Source organism: Tamandua tetradactyla, chromosome 5 (assembly GCF_023851605.1).
Source record: "Tamandua tetradactyla isolate mTamTet1 chromosome 5, mTamTet1.pri, whole genome shotgun sequence".
NCBI lineage: Eukaryota > Metazoa > Chordata > Mammalia > Pilosa > Myrmecophagidae > Tamandua > Tamandua tetradactyla.
The window spans coordinates 129,668,302-129,687,706 of NC_135331.1; the positions used below are offsets into that span (position 1 = coordinate 129,668,302).

Consider the following 19,405-nt stretch of genomic DNA (forward strand, 5'->3'; position numbering starts at 1 on the left):
CTAGGGTCAAAAGTAATGAAATGAGGTGTACCAGGCCAAAGGTAGTGAAATGAAGTGGTGAAAACTGTAAAGAATTTCACCTTAGTTCAAGGAGTTTGGATTTTATTCAACAGATAAAGGGAAATTGATATTATCCATTCTTGAATTTATAATCAGATTTCTTGTGTCAATCTCCACATAGCTACAAGAATGATCTTCTTAAAATGTAAATTAGATCACGTCTCTCCCTTGATAATTCCCCATTATATTCTGAAAAAACAAACAAACATACAAAACCAACAAAAAAGTCTACATTCCTTCCAGAGGCCTGGAAAGCTAGATTATGATCTGGCTCTTGCCTATTTCTCTAACCTCATCTTATGCCATTATCTCATTTTTCTCTATGTTCTAGCCACCCACATTGGTTTTTCATTTCTTTGAACCCCGAAGTTATTTTCTGCCTGAAAGCCTTTATACTTGTTGTTCTAGATGGCTGGAATGCTCTTCTTTCTGCTCTTTGCGTGGCTGGTTCTTCCTTAGTCTTAAGATTTCCTATTAGAAGTCACTGCACAGAAGCTTTTCTGTGGTTTCTTTTAGATATTATTGTATCTAAAAACAATCAGGTTGGGGGTGGGCCACGGTGACTCAGCAGGTAGAGTTCTTGCCTGCCATGCCAGAGACCTGGGTTCGATTCCCAGTGTCTGCCCATGCAATAAAAAAAAAATACTACTAATAAAATAAAAGCAGTCAGGTTGAGAATTATTCACTCAATCAATGGAAGAAAGGCCAGAATTCTAGTGTATTCTGGTAAAATTATAATTTGCATATAAAGTTTATGCTGTCTCACCTACAGATCAAAACGATGGCACATCAATGTGCAAAAAAATAGATTTATTTATATATATAAACATATATGATGAGGGGTTGAAAGTCATGCTATATTCATTAGAAGATCAAATTAGAAATCATAACTTAAGGACACATGCTCAATTTTCTTGCTATTGGATTTATTGTTCTTAAACAGTATTTCTGCATAGCTTGAAATACTAGTGGTCAATGAGAGGGAGGGGTAAGGGGTATGGTATGGATGAATTTTTTCTTTTTTCTTTTTATGTCTTTTTGTGGAGTGAGTGATACAAATGTTCTAAAAATGATCATGATGAGTACACAACTATGTTATGATATTGGGAGCCACTGATTGTACACCATGTATGGAATGTATGTGTGTGAAGATCTGTCAATAAAAATATTAAAAAAGCAACAGAATTCTCTATACCAGTATCTGAAAAGGTAACAATCTTTGAAATAAAAGATGGCAGATGGAGAAAAACATCAGTTGTTATTGCTCTAGGGTGTTGTACCAAAGAGAAAAATTAGTAATAAAATTGTATTCCCAAACTTCATTTTTCCTCAGAGGAGGTATTTAACATTGCATGATTCTGGCATGCAGGCATTTTGCATATCACAACAAATTGTAACAAAAACTTTTATAAGAATATTTATCTCACCTGCATATGAAATGCTAAGAAGCTTGCTTCTTTCAAGAGGGGGAGCCCAAGAAGACCACATGGCATGCATGGCTGGAAATGTGACACCCTGAGAAAGGGAAAAGGATGATTTCTGATGAAATATAAGGTAGTTTTGCTCATGTTTCAATTCAGTCACATATTTTGTTGCAAATTTGCTGCTCAGGAAGTTGTCTGGGTAAGAATCAAACCAAGACCAAGTTTCATGAAGCGAGATGTCTTCACAGTGTTAAGTATTTTAAAAACTTGAACAAAGATTCATGGATTCTGTTAACTGCTATGAGGATTAATGTAATGGTTATAATTAATCTAAAAGAAAGTACTGAATAATGATATAAAGGAATCATTTGCAAGGATAATTTAATTTACTAATTTATTAATGGACTGAATAAAATGGAAATGTCATCTATTCAAAACTTTAAAATACTGAGTTAATACTTTGGAATACTGAAATAAATTTCAAAGTTACCTTAATTAATTGAAAAAATGGCATTTCAAAAAAAGGATGCATTCAATTAGAGTGTATATAGCCTATTCTCCGCTCTCCGACCCCCCAATAACTAATCTAGTAAATGCCAATCAGTGCTATGGAGAGGCAAGGGAACAACAGAGGCAAGGGGGCTCTGCGTGGATGAGGAGACAGCACAGGAGAGTGGGAGGGAATAGATAGGTTCCATTAGATTCAAAGCAGCATATTCCCAACTCTCCTTGGCCTCTCGCTAGCTGTAACCTCAGGAAGATTACTTAACCTCCTTAATTTCGGCTCCTTCATCTGTAAAACAGAGATAATACCCTCTGTCTTGCAAGGTTATTTTAAAAATAAATGGTTAACTACTGCAATTATTAATGGAGAGAAGAACAAACACTTCAGTACTTTGCACTTTTTGCTGATTATTTCAGGGACAAACAGGGAAGAAACACGAATAGAAAGAGAAGATGATTTAGGCAGCAAATCGCTAAGAACCTTTATCATGGAGCATCCACAGGGTGGGTCTTTATAGAATAAAATTTAAGAAGTTTGGAAATATCCTCAGAAATCATGTTGTCAAAAATTTTATTATAAACTCTCAGGGCCCTTGAAGACAACAGGCTGAGTGAAATAAGCCATACACAAAAAGACAAATCCTGTCTGATTTTGCTTATATGAAACACTCAGAAGAAGCAAATTTTGTAGAGACAGATAGTAGATTACAGATTTCCAGGGTCTGGGGGGTTAGGAAAGGGGGAGTTATTGCTTAATAGGTACTGAGTTTCTGTTTGATAAGATGAAAAAGTTGGGGTAATGAATGTTGGTGATATTAACACAATATTGTGACTGTAATTAACATCACTAAATTGTACCAGAGCATGGTTAAAATGGGAAAATTTGAGTTGTATATATGTTACTACCATAAAAGTTAAAAACCAAACAAACCTAGGGACAATGTAGTTGTATTTATGGTGAATCAGATGCTAGGGATGAAAGATGCTGGCCTAAGGTTATAGATGAGTCAGTGTCCATGTGATATACTGTAGGGGTGGAGAAAAACAGAAAGAATCTAAGAATAAACATAAATTCCATTTAGCAATAAAATGTCATCTGAGATAGCAATAGAGGGGTAAGAAATATGCTATAATGCTAAATTAGTGGTATAAATGGACATGAAACTAAAATATCTTCAGCAAGAATATTCAATACTTGGGTAACAGAAAATATAGTGCAATTAAGTACCTTTTACTTAGGCAAGGAGAAGAGGAACTGGTGCTGGAGGGATAATTATCTTGTAATCAGGAAGGGTTTATTTAATAGGCCTCTATTTGATAAGGACAAAGTGTGAACATTCATATGAATATTAGTTTAAATTTAAAAAGTACTTAACAATTTTCAAAGCACTCTAGCAATCATTATCACATCTGAGTCTTACAATTATCTTGTGATCAAAGATAGGCAGGTATTGTTATTTCAATTTTTAATTTTTAAGACAGTGGAACTGAGATTAAGTCATTACAATTTAAAGCTTTACTTTGCATTTCCTCACTCCAGCCTAGTGTCCCTTCCAACACGGTATGATGCAACACTACCAAAAATGACCTTCACACTGTCCACTAGACCCAGAGGTCACTGTCGTGCTTGGGTTAAAAACATGCTGAGAGAGCAAAATACACCTCAGCCCAGGTTTCACAGGTAGAAGTTCAAAGTTAGACAGGGAAAGAGATCACATTTAAAGATGGAAGATTATGAGTTGTAAAATGAAACACAGAAGCGAAGAAAAGATAAGGAATTCAAAATTTAAAAACAATAAAAATCTTTGGAGGGCAGAAAAAAGAGGTGAAAATTTATAGCCATGCTAAAATCAGTAGAAAGGCCAGAACTAAAGAAAGACAGATATATAAAATCATAAATTAATTTGTTTTTAAGTTAGGAGACCAGAAAAAGAAAAGAATAAATGATAAAGAGGAAGTTTGATGAATAACAACAAAATGAAAAGTAAATCAAAGCAATTTGATAGTCTAGTGTGTAAAACATGTTTTAGATCTGGGCAATCAATGATAGAACAGATAAACTGTGGCAAAAGTAGAAGACGTAAGGAGGCCCCATTCTAATTGTTTTAATAGTGGCTTAATTTCTCTATTTCTGAAATGTGAGCTATTAAGTCTTGACTGGAAAATGTTTTTACTACTCTTTGAGTTAAGTTTCCAATTTTGGGGTGCTCCCACTTGTGACCTTTTACAACAAATAAACCTACTCAGGTTCTTTTCTAGCTAACCCTTTCTTTAACTAAAAAAATAAAACCTGGTTATCTTCTAATGTTAGTTTTTCGTTCATATTCATATCAAAGAATGGTATCTTTAAGAAAAAAGAGAAAAAGTAAAACAAAAAGAAAAAAATTACCTCTCCAAGTCCTTCTAGTGCTCTGACTGCAATGAGAAATCCAACTCCTAAATCTGCTGCAATGGGGGTGAACAGAGTGAAGACAGTGGTACAGAGGATCCCATATCCTAGCAGCAGTTTCCCCCCTACTTTGCTGGCAATATATCCTCCAGGAATCTGTGTGATGATGTAGCCATAGAAAAAGGAACCAAGAACCCATCCTTGAGTTTCAGCATCCCATTGGTACTTTTTACCCTGTAAAGAGTAGGAAGAAATAAACTATTACTCAAGACCTCAACTTAACAGCTCCTGTCTTTCATTAGTATGTGAGTACATATAAATGCAATTATGAACCACTATTTTAGACTGAAGAACATGCATACTTTCTAGGTGATAGGCCAGTTACCAGAATATAGGCACACAATTTCAGGAAGTGAATGGAAAAGGACTGAAGGTCATAAACCTCAAGAAATTTGCTATTTTGTAAAATGACGCTACAGGATGAATTGTTGAAGCTTTGTAATAACCGTAGCCAAGAAGTCTCAGAAAAGAGCCACAGGCTTAATCCAGAAAGCTATTTAACAGGCTAGCAAAGTGGCTTTGGCGTCAGACAGGACTGGGTTCCAGACTAGCCCCCGCCACTTGCTGGATGTATGCTCTGAGAAGATTAAGTTAAAAAGGAACATAAAATCAGGTCTAATACACAGTGAGTCTTCACTTTGTTGGCTATTATGTGGATAAATATAGATTATCACTATCTTGCCATTTTAGACCAAGTATCTGAACAGGCATATGAACAACATAAAAGAGCAAGAATTTAAATCAAGTCGAAAAGTCCACAGAAGCACATGGTAAGGCAAAAAAGAAAATTTAGTGACTGATTTGAATATCTGAAACCTTTAATACAAGTACCTGTATAACTGAACCAATGTGTCAAGAACCACTGCAGGATTTCTTTCCACTGTCCATATAAGGCAGATGAAGATATGTTGTTAATCAACAAAAGGACTTGCCAAAGGAAAAGATACAAAGAAAATTCCTAATTATCTTTAGAGTACTAATGTGCACTTTCTTTGTGGAATTTTAGGACCTCTTGAACTGTGTAAAGCAACACAAGTTGTAGGCTGAAGTGGTGAAAGTGGGGGTTCTCAAACATGTTATTCAACATTATTCAAGTCAAATATAAAGATTTTTGATAAGTCACTATTTTGTCTATGCTTGTTTAGGGAGAAACCCTCTGTTTGCTCCTGCTTGTTAATGCAGAGGAGACTCAATCAAGTGTGATCTGACTCCTTTGTTAGCACTGAAAATGGATGAAAGTATACTAAATAAAAAGGATACTAGTCTTTTTTCCCTGTACTGTCTCCGCATGTTAGCAAAATATTTAAAGTGTGCCAAACCTAAGGCTTATCTTTTTCTTGTGAACAAATGAACACACATTTATGTAGCTTAGGTTAGAAACACATACAATTTAGAAAAGATATGTTACTGCTCAGCCAGTTCCTTGGAAAACACAAAAAGAAAGTAATTTAGAGTCTACGTGAAAGACAGACCTTTCAATACTTTTACTTGGAAGCATTTCAGGATGAATTAAGAATGTTTAATTAAAAAAACAGCACTTACCGTTTGATTATGAACTTCTACGGGAGCAGAATGCTCTGGGCACTCCTTGGAAGTTCTATTATTTGTTAAAGTTGTATTTGAATCTACCATATCCACTAATGCAACACTCAGATTCACACGTAATGCATAGAGAACAAAGAAACCAAAAAAGGACAAAAATGCTAGGTTGTAACGAGCAGAACAGCACGCTGGAGCTGAAATAAAGATTGGGGGGAAAATTTTAAAGAAAAGAATAATCACTAAAAATAGATTATTTTTTAGAAGTGCACAGGCATTAATAAATCACATATACTTTTCTGAGAATATTCTCAGATTGGGCATATCTAAAAATATTTATTGAAAAGAGTTTGTTCTCCCAGCTGTAATTTTCATAAAAATGTAAAACATGAGATTTTGAACTGTAAGACAGTTTATTAAAACACTGAGATAATAGCTGCATCAACCCTGCTCAGAAAAATCTCCATTCAGTAATCAAAACTGAAGCTCTGATCTCTGTCAGCTGACAAAGACAAGGCATGGTAAAAATAGGTAAGGGGGTTTAATGGTATCATTATTGCTGAAAAACTAAAAAATGGTCAATAAGTATCTGAGTATTAACAATGGCATAACAGCTATAATATTGACTATGGTTTGGCAGCCATCTCATATAAATGTAGCACAGGAAAAAAAAATTATTGACAAGACTAGGCCAGTAAACTCCTCTTGATAAATTTCTTACCTTGAAGAGTATCCTCAATGGCTGGATTAGAATCAGGAGCCATGATATATACCTAAGGCTCTCTTAAACTAAATGCATTTAAGAATCCAAAAGAAAACCTGCAAGATTTATGCTAAGTGCCTGTTACAGTTGCTCAATAGTTATCATGCTTGCTCACAGCAGAAAGGAAATAAGTCAATGCAGAATTATACCACAAAGATTAAAAAAAAAAGAAGGCAGAATAGGTTGGAGGAACCAATGAATGCAGGCTCATGTGAGAGGAGGAGTTTGACTCATCTTTTATGTAATTTTAGGCTCATGCACATATTTTTTTTTCTTCTTTTACTGAGTGGCAGAATTGGAGAGGGGATGGGAATTTGGGGAGCATACTAAGGATGACTGACCACTCAGTGAAAAAGATAAAAAAAATAGCATAATCCAGGGTCTGTACACATCTAAGTTTGGTAAATACTGAGTGTCTGATAAATACCTGTTGAAAGATATGAATATCTATTTCATTTAGCAATGACACATCAACATTAAATGGGTATACATATATGAATATATGTGTGCCTTTATTTGGTAATGACACTAACATTACACATATGTATGTGTATTTTTCCCTTACTTAAGAATCCTTTTTTTACATGGGCAGGCACCAGGAATCGAACCCAGGTCTCGGGCATGGCAGGTGAGAATTCTGCCACTGAGCCACCATTGCACCTCCCAGGAATCTTAGTGTTTTTATTAACACAACCTCAAACAGAGTACAAGGATCTTGGTGAGTCTCAACTGACCGATTCAGACTGTAACATTAATGATAATAATGGTAATTAATGATAATCTTTGGGAACTAAGTCAACAAAACCATGCTTGCATGACAAACAGCAAGAACATTCACTGAACACCTACCACATTGAAATCAAGTTCAAAGCAAAATCATGCTTGCATAAGAACAGAGTGCCCATCAAAACAAGTATCAGTCTGTAAAATATGGTCTAAATTTAGGAATGTGGAGTGGGTGTAGCTGAAAAGATACAGGTTAATTTAGAGTGACAAGGCCCTGGGAATGAATCTCAGTTCCGGTTTGCACTGGCTGTGTGTCTTCGGGGAGGTCATTAAATATTCTTCCACTTTAGGTTTCTCAGCTCTAAAATGGCAATACCATCATCTACTTTACTGGGCTGTATGGAGATTAACTGAAATACTTCATGGCCATTTAGGAGGTACTCAGTAAAAGTGAGTTCTTTTCTTGCTCACCCTGGAATAAGTTATACCAATAATATAAACTGCTACGGTAGATGTATGTGACAAGGGGCAAAGGATTTGGCACATTAATCTGTCTGCAGGGGAGTCAGAGCAGGCCTCCTAGGAGAAATTTGCACTGAACTTCATTAATGGGCAAGAAAACAGGTAGTTCAGCAGAGGGAGGCAATCTGGGCAAAGGCAATGGCATGTACAGAAATATGGACTTGAGAAAGGCAGACACAGGGAGAGCAGGAAACTTTAAATGGTCTGATGTGGCTGGACTATGGGCCACTGTAGGAACATTAAGAACTAATACCATTGAATGGGATGGTGGGTATTGGGTTTAACAGCAAAAAAAAACAGCTAATATTTATTAAGCACTTACTATGTACGTGGCACCAATGTGAACGTTTTCCCTGTATCAGGGTTGTTAAGATTAATGCAGTTAGTGCATGAAAGATACATAGAACAGCACTTAGCCAATAGTAAGCCTTCAATAACTGTGAACTGCTCTTATTATTGCTTTTTTTGGATACTGATATTAAGAATTAAGATAATTTGTCAGGAATCAAGGTTATTTTTCATTTGTGAGAAATTAGAAATTGAAAAAAGTGAAGTTTTGAAAAGAATGGGAGACTGAAGCTCCCAGCAAAATGTATAGGATTGCCAGAAACTGGCAGCAGCAATCTGCTCTAGTTGTGTGACCTTTAAGGAGTACATGTCTGAGAAAGGCGACAGCAGGCCCTCAGGTGGGTGTGACAAAGCAGAAGGCAAGAGAATTTAGATTATCTGTAGGAAAATAAGGTGATGGACTAATTCTGAGCCAGATAAGGATGAAAATGTAAAATGGAGAGGGCAAATGGTACAGGCCCATATACGCTAGGATATAAAAGCTCCAAGAAGGCAGAGATTTTTGGTCTGTTTTGTTGCCTGCTATATATCTTCAGTGTCTACAGCAGTGCCTGTAGAGTTAGTATGTGTACATTTTTTTATTGTGAAATGTAACATATGCAGAAAAGTGATAAATTTTGAAGTACAGTTTAACAAATGGTTATAGAGAAATGTTCAAAGTATGTTATGGGTTGCAGTTCCATAATTTCAGGTATTTCCTTCTAGTTATTATAATGCACTAGAGAAGAACAAGAAATACCAATATAATGATTCAGTAATTATACTTATTTTTTTGTTAAAGCTTACCTTGTCTGTTACAACTGCTCCTTTCCCTTTGATCCTTCTCTCAATCTTTAGGGGTATTTGGACAATGACTCTTCTAACTTCTTCATGTTGATAAGGGGTGCCAACATTATGGAGTTGAGGGATACAACTGGTTGATGCTCTTGGAGAGAATTGTAACTCTGGGTTTCAGGGCTTATCTGGCCTAGGAGCCATCTGGAGGTTTTAGGTAATCTTAGTGAGTGAAACTTTTATACTCAGATAGGTCTCTGGGTATTCTTTAGGGTTTTTAGGAATACTGTTGATTGGGGCTTGGCATACTGTGGCAATTAGTATGTAAACATTTTTGTGGCTCAAACAAGAGGTGTCTCCTGATGGAAATACACAGTTCTACCTACAAAGTACTCTAGAGAGTAGATAGCTAAATGAATAAACAAAATCACAATAATTAAACCTCTAGATCTACAAATTACCAACTTACAAGATTTAAATGAGCAGTAGAATATATTGAATGACAACACGAAGACTAATTAGCAAAGTTCAGATTGTAGGAAATGACCCAGTTTCTTCAAGAAATAAATTACAACAGGAATTTAAAAAAAGAGACAAGGAGGGAGAACGTATAAGTTAAAAGAGACTTAAGTGCCCAATTCTGCAAGTGAAATCATTGCCTTCCCCGCTATGTGGACATGACATCTAGGGGTGAAAGTCTCCCTGGTGGTATGGGAGATACCTCCCAGGGATGAATCCAGCCCCAGCACCATGGGATCAACAATTCCATCCTGACTACAAAGAAGTATAACTAGTAAAGTATCAGTGGCTGGGAGAGTTCAAATAGAGTCGAGAGGCTACAATGGAGGTCACTCTTATGAAAGCTTCAATTACACACTGCTACCTATCATAACTTGCCAACCCCCGAACAAAACCATTCCAGCCAATACTAAAGAATACCCAGTGTAGGAGCCAAGGGTTTAAAACAAGACCTGCAGAATTTGTTGGAAGCAGCTGGCCTCAGGATGGCAGCAGTATACTGTGGAGATTGTTATGTAGAGCAGTCTGGGAGGAAGAGAATGTTTACCCCAAATGGTTATGTTAAGTGTGAAGAACACTGAAAGATAAGAACTTTGCTCCCTCAGGAAATGCATGCATGCCTACTGACATCCTGTGGTATATAACCAGGATCTGGCTAAGAATAAAATTGTCTGAAGTCTGTCTGAAGTAAACTCAAGCTTCAGACCCCCTGAGCCCATCTGTGTCTTTCTTTCTTCCTTTCTTTTTTTCTCATCATTCCTTAATATCCTTCGAGCTCCGTTTCAATAGGAAGCAACAACCCAGGGCAATATATGCAATTCTACAAAGGTTTCATGCACTAGGGTAACTTTTCAAAACCTACAACCTCCAGATGGGTCTCTAGACCAGATAAGTCCTGAAACCTAGAGGGCCCACCCTCTCTAGAACATCAGCTAGTTCCATCTCCCTACTCCATGTTGACAGCCCCTTCCAACATGAGAAAGTTAGAATAGTCATAGCCCAAATACACCTAAAGAGTGGGATAGAAAGATCAAAGTGATGGTGGAGTTATACAGAGAAAGTAGGATTTAACAAACAAACATGACTGCTGAATCATTAAATTGATATTTCTTTTAGTCTCCAATATCTTAGAGAAGCTAGAAGTAAAAACCTAAAATTGTGAACTGTAACCCATGCCAAACTCTGAAATCTGTTCTACAGTTAATTGTCATGCTGTGCTTTGAAATTTACTGCTTTTTTGTATACATGTTTTCACAAAAGAGAAAAAAAAATAGATTGTGATAAAAAAATATTTATTCCTTCTAGCCGCCTATATTCTGGGGCAGCTAGAAGGAAAAATCTGAGAGGATTGTATGGTAGCCCATGACAAACTCTGGAATCTGTCATGTTGTCTTGTTGTATGTTGTCTTCAACTACTGGTTGAAGAGTGCTTTGAAAACTATTGCTTTTTTATTTCTTTGCTTTGTATATATGTTACACTATACAATAAAAAAAGTTAAAAATGAAAAAAAAAGAATAAACGTAAAATAAATTGGGTAGATTGAAATACTGGTGGTCAATGAGAGGGGGGATAAGGGGTATGGGATGTATGCTTTTTTTTTCTTTTCTTTTCTTTTTCTGGAGGGATGCAAATGTTCTAATAATGATCGTGGTGATGAATACACAACTATGTGATGATACTGTGAGCCACTGATTTTACACCATGCCTGGATTGTATGTATGTGAAGATTTGTCAATAAAAATATTTAAAAGATTTAAGAAATATATCAATCATTTAGAAGGTATGGACATTACTGGAATTCTGGCTTGAACATATTAAAAAATATTATGAGATATTGGGGAAATATGAACATTGACAGTATTTGGTGATAAGGAATTATTTTAATTTGTTGTATGGCAGTGTAAATATGTTTAAAGACTGACATCTTATAGAGAGTATCTGGGGTTTGTGTCAAGACAGTCAGGTGGATTCATGTGCATGTAAAGAATAAATGAAGCCAGACTGGGCACACGCTTAACTGTTTAAGCTGGGTGCTAGTTACATGAGGCTCTTTATACACTTCTCTCAACTTCTGAGTATGCATGAACAAAACAGAAGAGTCAGTGGATGGGAAAGTCTAGATGAAGTCAGAGAGCTGTCAAAGTGGGCCAAGTAAGAAGAAGTCGAGTTATGGCTAAAGCAGTTGTGGGAGATAGCAAAATCCAAGCCATGATTAATGGCCATTAGACTCGCAGGAGTTCAGAGAATTGAGGGGATATGCTGGATGGGAAACCACCCAACATATTGGCAAGATTTGGTGTGAGGAAGATGGAGGTGTCAGGTGGTAAAGTCTTTGGTGAATAAAAGGAAGTGCCCTGAAGGTGGATACAAGATGGTGACCACGAAGGGGAAAGATGGTCTAGCCTAAAGGCAGAAGGATAGAGGAGTGAGTGTACAAGCATCAGTGTGGGGCAAGGAGTAGTCAAGCAGCCATCAATTAGTCCTGAGGTATGAGAATCTAATCACCTCCTGCTGGAGCAATAGGGAGAGATTGGGGTGCCCCAAAAAGTGAAAGTTTCTGTTGAAGTAGGGAAGTAGGCAGTGAGAAAAACTGGAAAAGAACTCAGGATGCAGGGCAATTTATTCCTGTTTGGTAGTGGGAAGGAATGGGCCTGGGTCACAGCAAGGAACTACCAGAGTGGGGGTCTGAGAATGAGGTCAAGAATTCATGGCTAGGGACACTAACTTGTGCAAAAGATACTTTTCTCTAGGGCAGGATGGGCACTGGACCTGGTGGGCTCCTTTGGCCAGGATATTGCATTAAAGTTTTTTTCCTATATAAAACATAACAAGTTTTCCTTTTAAAAAGGGGAATATTCAACTAGTCTTACCCTGCTTTACAGGTAATTTAACTCCTGATAAATTGTTATGCATTCCTATCTCTCAAATTAATACCCATTATGTGAGAACATCAAATCTCACTAAATGGGATTACGTCAATATTAATATTGATTGTCACACCATGATCCAAGGCTGCTTCTCTTTATTCTGTAATATGGCTGTTCTTTACCAGCTCTCCTTACCTATTAAGACCATACTCATATACAGAGTACACTTGTGAAATTCAAGCCTTGTGTAACTGAACCTTAAATGCAAATCCTCTCCTCCCCAAGAGAATAGTACAGTAAAAAAGAAAACAAATAAATAAATAAAAGAGAGGAAAAAGAAAAAGCCCAGAATGCAGGAGAGTATCACTACTATCTACTAGAAAGTGATGATAAAGCATGGTAGTTAAGAATGGGACTTCTTATGAGCTGAATGCCAGCTTCTTATGAGGAATGCAAAATCCAAATGATCTGCGTTGATGATGACAATGACAGCAGCTAATACCTGCTACATGCCAGGCTCTATTCCAAGCATTCCGATTTAGCTTTCTAAAATCTTACAGTAACTCCATAGAAGTTAGGTATATTATTTTTCTTTTTTTAATAGACAAAGAATACGTAGAGAAGTTAAGCAATTTGCTCAAGGTCACACAGCTAGTAAGTGGCAGAGCTGGGACTGGCAATAAGGTGCCCTGGCTCAGATCCACGCTCTGCCTTTAAATGCAAAGAAATGTCTTCAAAGTCCTAAAGCTGATTTCTTGTCACATTTATGTGACATCTTTGCTACAAAGTATTTTGAAAATTCAGTTAATCAGATACAAGAGACGTTTAATTTATAGAACAGAAATAAGTCTTCAGTTGTTGCAAAGTAATGAATTTTTAAGTGTAGAGGGGGAAGCTTTGCTCTTCCTTGCCTAATTCCCTCTCTTCCTCCTACCCAAATTAGACAGAAGAACCTACAGACTTTCTGTTCTTCATTAGCAGTGAGCCACTCCATACCCCATCATTTTGGTGTACACCTCTGATTTCCATGGGGCCCAGTAAAAACCAATGCTTGAGGAGCAAGCCACAATTGGGTCAGTTTACCGAGAACTCTGTGTCATCTTATTATATCAGTCTGTGTGCTGGTTTGAAAGGAAGTATGCCCTCTAGAAAAGCCATGCTTTAATCAAAATTTCATTTCATAAAGGTAGAATAACTCTATGCAATACTGTATGTTTGAAACTGTAATCAGATCATCTCCCTGGATGATGTGATTTAGTCAAGGGTGGTTGTTAAACTGGATTAAGGGATGACATGTCTCCACCCATTTGGGTGGGTCTTGATTGGTTTATTGGAGTCCTATAAAAGGGGAATAAGAGATTCAGAGAGAGCAACACTACAAAGCAGAGAGTCCACCAGCCAGCAACCCTTGGAGATGAAGAAGGAAAATGCCTCCCGGGGAGCTTCATGAAACCAGAAGCCAGGAGAGAAAGCCAGCAGATGACGCCATGTGCCCTTCCAGCCAAGAGAGAAACCCTGTGTTCGCCATGTGCCTTCTTATTTGAGAGAGAAACCCTGAACTTCATCGGCCTTCTTGAACCAAGGTATCTTTCTCTGGATGCCTTTGATTGGACATTTCTATAGACTTGTTTTAACTGGGACATTTTCTCAGTCTTAGAACTGTAAACTAGCAACTCATTAAATTTCTCCTTTTAAAAGCCGTTTCATTTCTAGTATATTACATTCCAGCAGCTAGCAAACTAGAACAGTCTGAGAGGTACTGATTCTTACCAACACTAAAAAAGCACATCCTAATTTTAGCTCTCTTATTAAAGTAATACTGTGCATAATTTAAAATCATAGTCCCTTATTAATGTGGTGGTGGCTTCCAAATTTGTGAAGGAGCAAACAAAAATGATCAAGCATTTTGCAAACAGGAATTTCTCAAATACAACACCAAGGTGGCAGTGTTGTGTTGAGGGAAGAGGATCAGACTAAATCCAAGAAAACGGCAAGGCTATTCATCAATATAGCTATGTGCAAACCTTAGGTAAGTTAATTAACCTCTCTGGTCCTCAGTTGCCTAGATATAAAATGAAGAGCCACCAGAGAGTGGTTAATCTCTAAGGTCTTTTGCTGCTGTAAAATTTTATGACTATGATATTTTAACAAGCTTTTTTTTCTGGAAAACAAACAAACAAAAAAAAACACTAGAAATTTAGGTATAGATAAGGTACAGCTAATTTCTTACCAGTTTGTTCTGGAAACAAACAGGAAAGGTAAATAAAATGCATAATACATGTGAACACCTGGAAAGGGAAGTTTTAAGGACTTCTAGAGCTTTACTCCTTCAGGCACTAAAGCTTTTTAAAAATAATTCTGAAAACATTTTTTTTTTAAACAAACTCCCATACATCTTCTTAAACTTATAAACCCCAATATAAAGAACACACTTTAATCTGGGCCATCTTGCTTTCCCTGTTAGACCATACATGGTTATTACTAAAGGTAGGATAAAGACCCCACTGAGCAGTCAATGAGGTAACCCCTATCACCTCCTACTTTAAGTTGTTATACCCACTTTCGTCTTTTCCATCTTCTTTCTCCTGGTGCTCTCTCCTTTTATACTCCCCTCAGAACACCTCAGTGGGATTACGTGGGATTGAATTGAAAATACTGTTGACTAATGTAATGCCCTATAACTGGTAGGCTCCTCCTGTACAAAACCTTTATCATATTTAAAGAACACAAAATAATGTCACTGCTATTTCTATTTCACGCTTTCCAGTAAGTGTGTAAAGAATAAAAATAAAAAGGGAAATGGCCATAACCCAGACAAACACCTCAAGCCATAAAGGATAGGGCTAATTGCATAAGGTTGACAAACATCAATCCAGGAATCAAATAGGGATTGCTTTTAAAAGCAATGGTAGGAGCTAACTCTACCTCCATTAACTTTATTGAGGTGCAATAAAACATACCCATTTCAAGAGTTCAGTTTGATGAATTTTAACAAATGTATACACAACTGTCTACCAAGCAACATATAGAATATTTCCATTAACCCCAAAAGTTCTCTTGTCCCCCTATGCAATCATTTCCCTCAAATACCTGCAGCTTACAGGCAACCATTGGTCTCCTTTCTGCTATAGTCTGCTTGTCCTAGGACTTCTTAAGAATAGACTCATCCATTAAAATTATGGCTTCTTTTTTTTTTTTACTTTTAAAAAGGGAATTAAATTGCAAGTTTATAGTTTTAAAAATGTCCAAATGAAGTCATCAGTAAGAGGTTACCTTCACTCAAGAAAGGTTGATGCCATCTGGAACACCTCTGCCAGCTGAGTAGCCACATGGCTGGCATCTGCTGGGCTTCTGGACACCTAAGTGAGCTGGGAAGGTACATGGGGATGTCTGCTAGCATTCTCTCCTGGCTTCTTTCTTAAGGATTCCCCAGGTGTTTTTCTCCTGCATCTCCAAAGGTCTCTGGCAGTGTGGGCTTTAAAGCTTTTTCCAAAATGGTTCCCTCTTAAAGGACTAATGGTGGCTTCTTTTGCTCAGCATGTTTTTGAGATTCATCTGCATTGCTGTATGCATCAGGAGTTTGTCCCTTTTTATTAATGAGGAGCATTTCATTGAATGGATATACCACAGTTTGTTTATTCAGTCGTCTCTTGATAAACTTCTCAATTGTTTCCAGTTTTTGACTAACATCAATAAAACTGTGTGGTTATATGACCATGTATGTTTAACTTTAAAAGGAATTGCCGGAAAAAAAAAAAAACACAACCCAACAAAAAAGAAACTGCCAAACAGTTCTTCAAAATAGTTGTATCATTTTAAACTCTTACCAGCAATAACGAGTATAAAATGGGTTCTAGTTACTCCACATTCTTGCCAACGTTTGGTATCCTCTGCCTTTTTAATTTTAGCTATTTTGATGGGTATTCAATGGCTGAGGTTTTAATCTGCATTTCCCTACTTAAAAATTAATGATGTTGGGTGGGCCGCGGTGGCTCAGCCGGCAAAGTGCTTGCCTGCTATGCCGGAGGACCTCGGTTCGATTCCCGGCCCCAGCCCATGTAACGAAAACGGAGAAATAAAATACAATAAAACAAGAAAATGTTTAAAAGATGTTTCCCTTTCTTCCTCTCTTCCTTCCTTCTATCCTTCCTTCCTTCTCTCTGTCTTAAAAAAAAAAAAAAAAAAAAAAAAAAAAAATTAATGATGTTAAGCATTTAGCTAAGTTTTGATATCACACACACACACATAAACATTTTTTTCTTTCTTCAATTGCATCGGAATGTAGTAGTCTCTAGGGAACATTTTTATGATGGTACTGTTTCTGTGTTTCCATAAGAGATTATTTTACAGAAGATTACAGAATTCTAACACTATAAGACACAGAAAAAGAGCAGTTTAAGGAACTGTCTCCTCCAGATAAAACAGTACAGTATACATATAGTATAAATAAAATAAGCTCCCAGTTGGCGAATGGAGCTATGTTGCCACCATCTGTTAATGTTAAAAACAAAGACACTACATCCTGTTCTTGGTCAAGAAAAGTCAAATTTTAAGTTCAACTCTTTTTCTCATGTATACATTTTTCAAAGTATAGAATGCAAACGGATTTGCTCTCTAATTTTAACTATATTTAAAGCTATGTTACAAACGTGCCAAACAGCAAATTATTTTAATTTTCCCAAAACCACGGGAGATGCTTTGTGAAGTATCTTTTCTATTTGTTGCAAGACCTTTGTCAAATTATGTTAGAGTGCCACAGATATCCTATCTCAAGGATAACAATTATTTCCTAACTTAAATCATAGACTGCTAGAAGAAAAAAAAAAATAGAAAGAAACGCGTGCAATACTTTTAGTCCCGTATTACACAATTTCAAGACATTAGCTGTGTTAGCCAGAAATTGCCCTCCGCATACCCACAAATGTTTAGCTTGGTTCTTTTTTCACTACCCTCCCCGCCCAAGGAGCTACCAGATTCGAAGCAGGTCAATATGCAGCTACGGAACCTCGGCCGTGACAGAGAGAGAGAGAGAACTTCTTCGACCCTTTGCTTAAGGATTTGAGGTTTCTCTCCAGTTCGCTCTCCCACCCTGCCCGGCACTACCGAAAACCGTCGGGAACACACCGCCCGCGGCGCCGAGCGGTACCGCACCCCCACCCCCGCCCCGCAGGGTGCACCTGACGAGGCTCCCGCGCTCCCGGGTACCCTTCCCCGGAGAGGTTTGCGGGCACCAGGGCGGGGGAGGTTTGGTGGACCCCGAATGGTCCCCTGTAGGGTCCCCTCAAGCACAAGCAGCTTCTACCCCACCGGCGCAGGGCGTTGGCGCTCCGCCACGCCGTCCCGCCTCGGGACCGCCGCCCACCCGCAGCCTCTCGACGGCTCCGTCGCTCACCGGCTTCGGCCCGCCGGGCGCCCTGCAGCAGAGGCGTGCTGTCTGTGCCCTCCTCGCCATCGTTCGGGGTCGAGCCACGAGCCGGGGATCTCATGACGCCTCCAGGAAGCGGGTGGCCGCGTCACCCGGCAGAGACAAAAAGACCGGACTGGTCAGCCCAGGCCCCCGGGCCGAGTTGGCGGGGCGGGGCGCGGCGCGAGCGCTGGTACCGCCCCGGGCTTGAGCCCACCCTTCGGCCGCGTCGCGTTTCCACGGCTCCGCCCAGAGGCGCCAGCGTGGACTGCGCTTCGCCGCCATCTTAAGTGCGGGCACCGCTGGCGTGGATTCTTCTGGGGAAGGCGGAGTTATGGCCTGGTGGCGAAGGGTCCGCCTATACTTGGCCCGCCCTTCTGGCTCAAGGCCTGCTGGGTTAGGGAAATAAGTTCCCAGCTCTTGTGCGGGGTTTGCTAAGAGTAAAAGGCGCCCTCCTCCCCCCGCCCCGCCCCCGCTCCTAACCCCCCCAACCCCCACCCCACCCCAGCCGGGGCAGGTAGGATCCTGGAAGCTGACAGTATGTTTTTTTTTTTTCAATTGGAAAACACCTTCACACACTTTAATTCTATACATGGTGTATAGTCAATGGCTCACATTATCATCACATAGTTTTGTATTCATCACCTTGATCATTTTTTAGAACATTTGCATCACTCCAGAAAAAAAAAAAGAAAAAAGATAAAACTCATACATACCATACATCTTACCCCTCCCTCTCATTGACTACTAGTGTTTCCATCTACCCAATTTATTTTACCCTTTCCCCCATTATTTATTTATTTTTATCCATATTTTTTACTCATCAACAGCATGCTATTGAATTGTGCATCATTAAGGGAAGACCTTGGGTGGCTCATGGGAAGTGGATGGTTTGTGTTTGACTTTAAGTTATCATTAGTTAATTTCCATGGATATTAATTAACTCTGGTGCTGTTTATCCTGTAGTGGCATTTTGCCTCCAAAATAGTTTTTTTAATAGATTATTTTTTAAAGCAGTTGAAGGTTTACAGAAGTATTATGCAGAAAATACGCAGTTCCCATATACACCCAACTTTCCTCCAGTTTCCCTATTATTAAACATTTTGCATTAGTATGATGCATTTGTTACAATTGACGAACCAATATTTTTAGAATTATGTTATTAACTAAACTCCATAGTTTATATTAGGGTTTATTTTTGGTATAGTTCTAGGGATTTTTGGTTTTGCTTTGTTTTTAGCTTTTATTATAGTAACATTATATAACATAAAATATCCCATTTTAACTTCTTTCAAATATATGTCAGTGGTATTAATTACATTTGCCATGTTGTGCTGCCATTACCACCATCCATTACAAACTGATAGTGACACCACCATATCACCCCAAACAGAAACTTTGTATCTTTTAAGCAATAACTCTTCATTCCTACCGTCTCCTACCCCTCTACCCCTAAACCCTGGTAACCCTGTACGGTACTTTCTGTCTCTACGAAATTTGCATAT

The 19,405-nt window shown here is 38.2% G+C and overlaps 1 protein-coding gene across 4 annotated transcripts in view; it reads right to left on the reverse strand.

The window, feature by feature from the left end:
- SLC17A5 (solute carrier family 17 member 5) overlaps window positions 1-18,092 on the reverse strand; it is a 76,482-nt gene extending 58,390 nt beyond the window's left edge. The window contains exons 1-4 of one of the 4 annotated variants that reach the window (XM_077162243.1): window positions 17,889-18,092; window positions 5,980-6,173; window positions 4,378-4,611; window positions 1,488-1,575 (exon numbers count right to left, since the gene is read on the reverse strand). In XM_077162243.1, coding sequence (XP_077018358.1) covers window positions 1,488-1,575; window positions 4,378-4,611; window positions 5,980-6,173; window positions 17,889-17,982 — 610 coding nt within the window. In that variant the 5' untranslated portion in view covers window positions 17,983-18,092. The remainder of the gene's footprint in view (window positions 1-1,487; window positions 1,576-4,377; window positions 4,612-5,979; window positions 6,174-17,888) is intronic. The other 3 variants (XM_077162240.1, XM_077162241.1, XM_077162242.1) reach the window with 3 other exon arrangements.
- Between the last annotated feature and the right edge of the window lie 1,313 nt (window positions 18,093-19,405).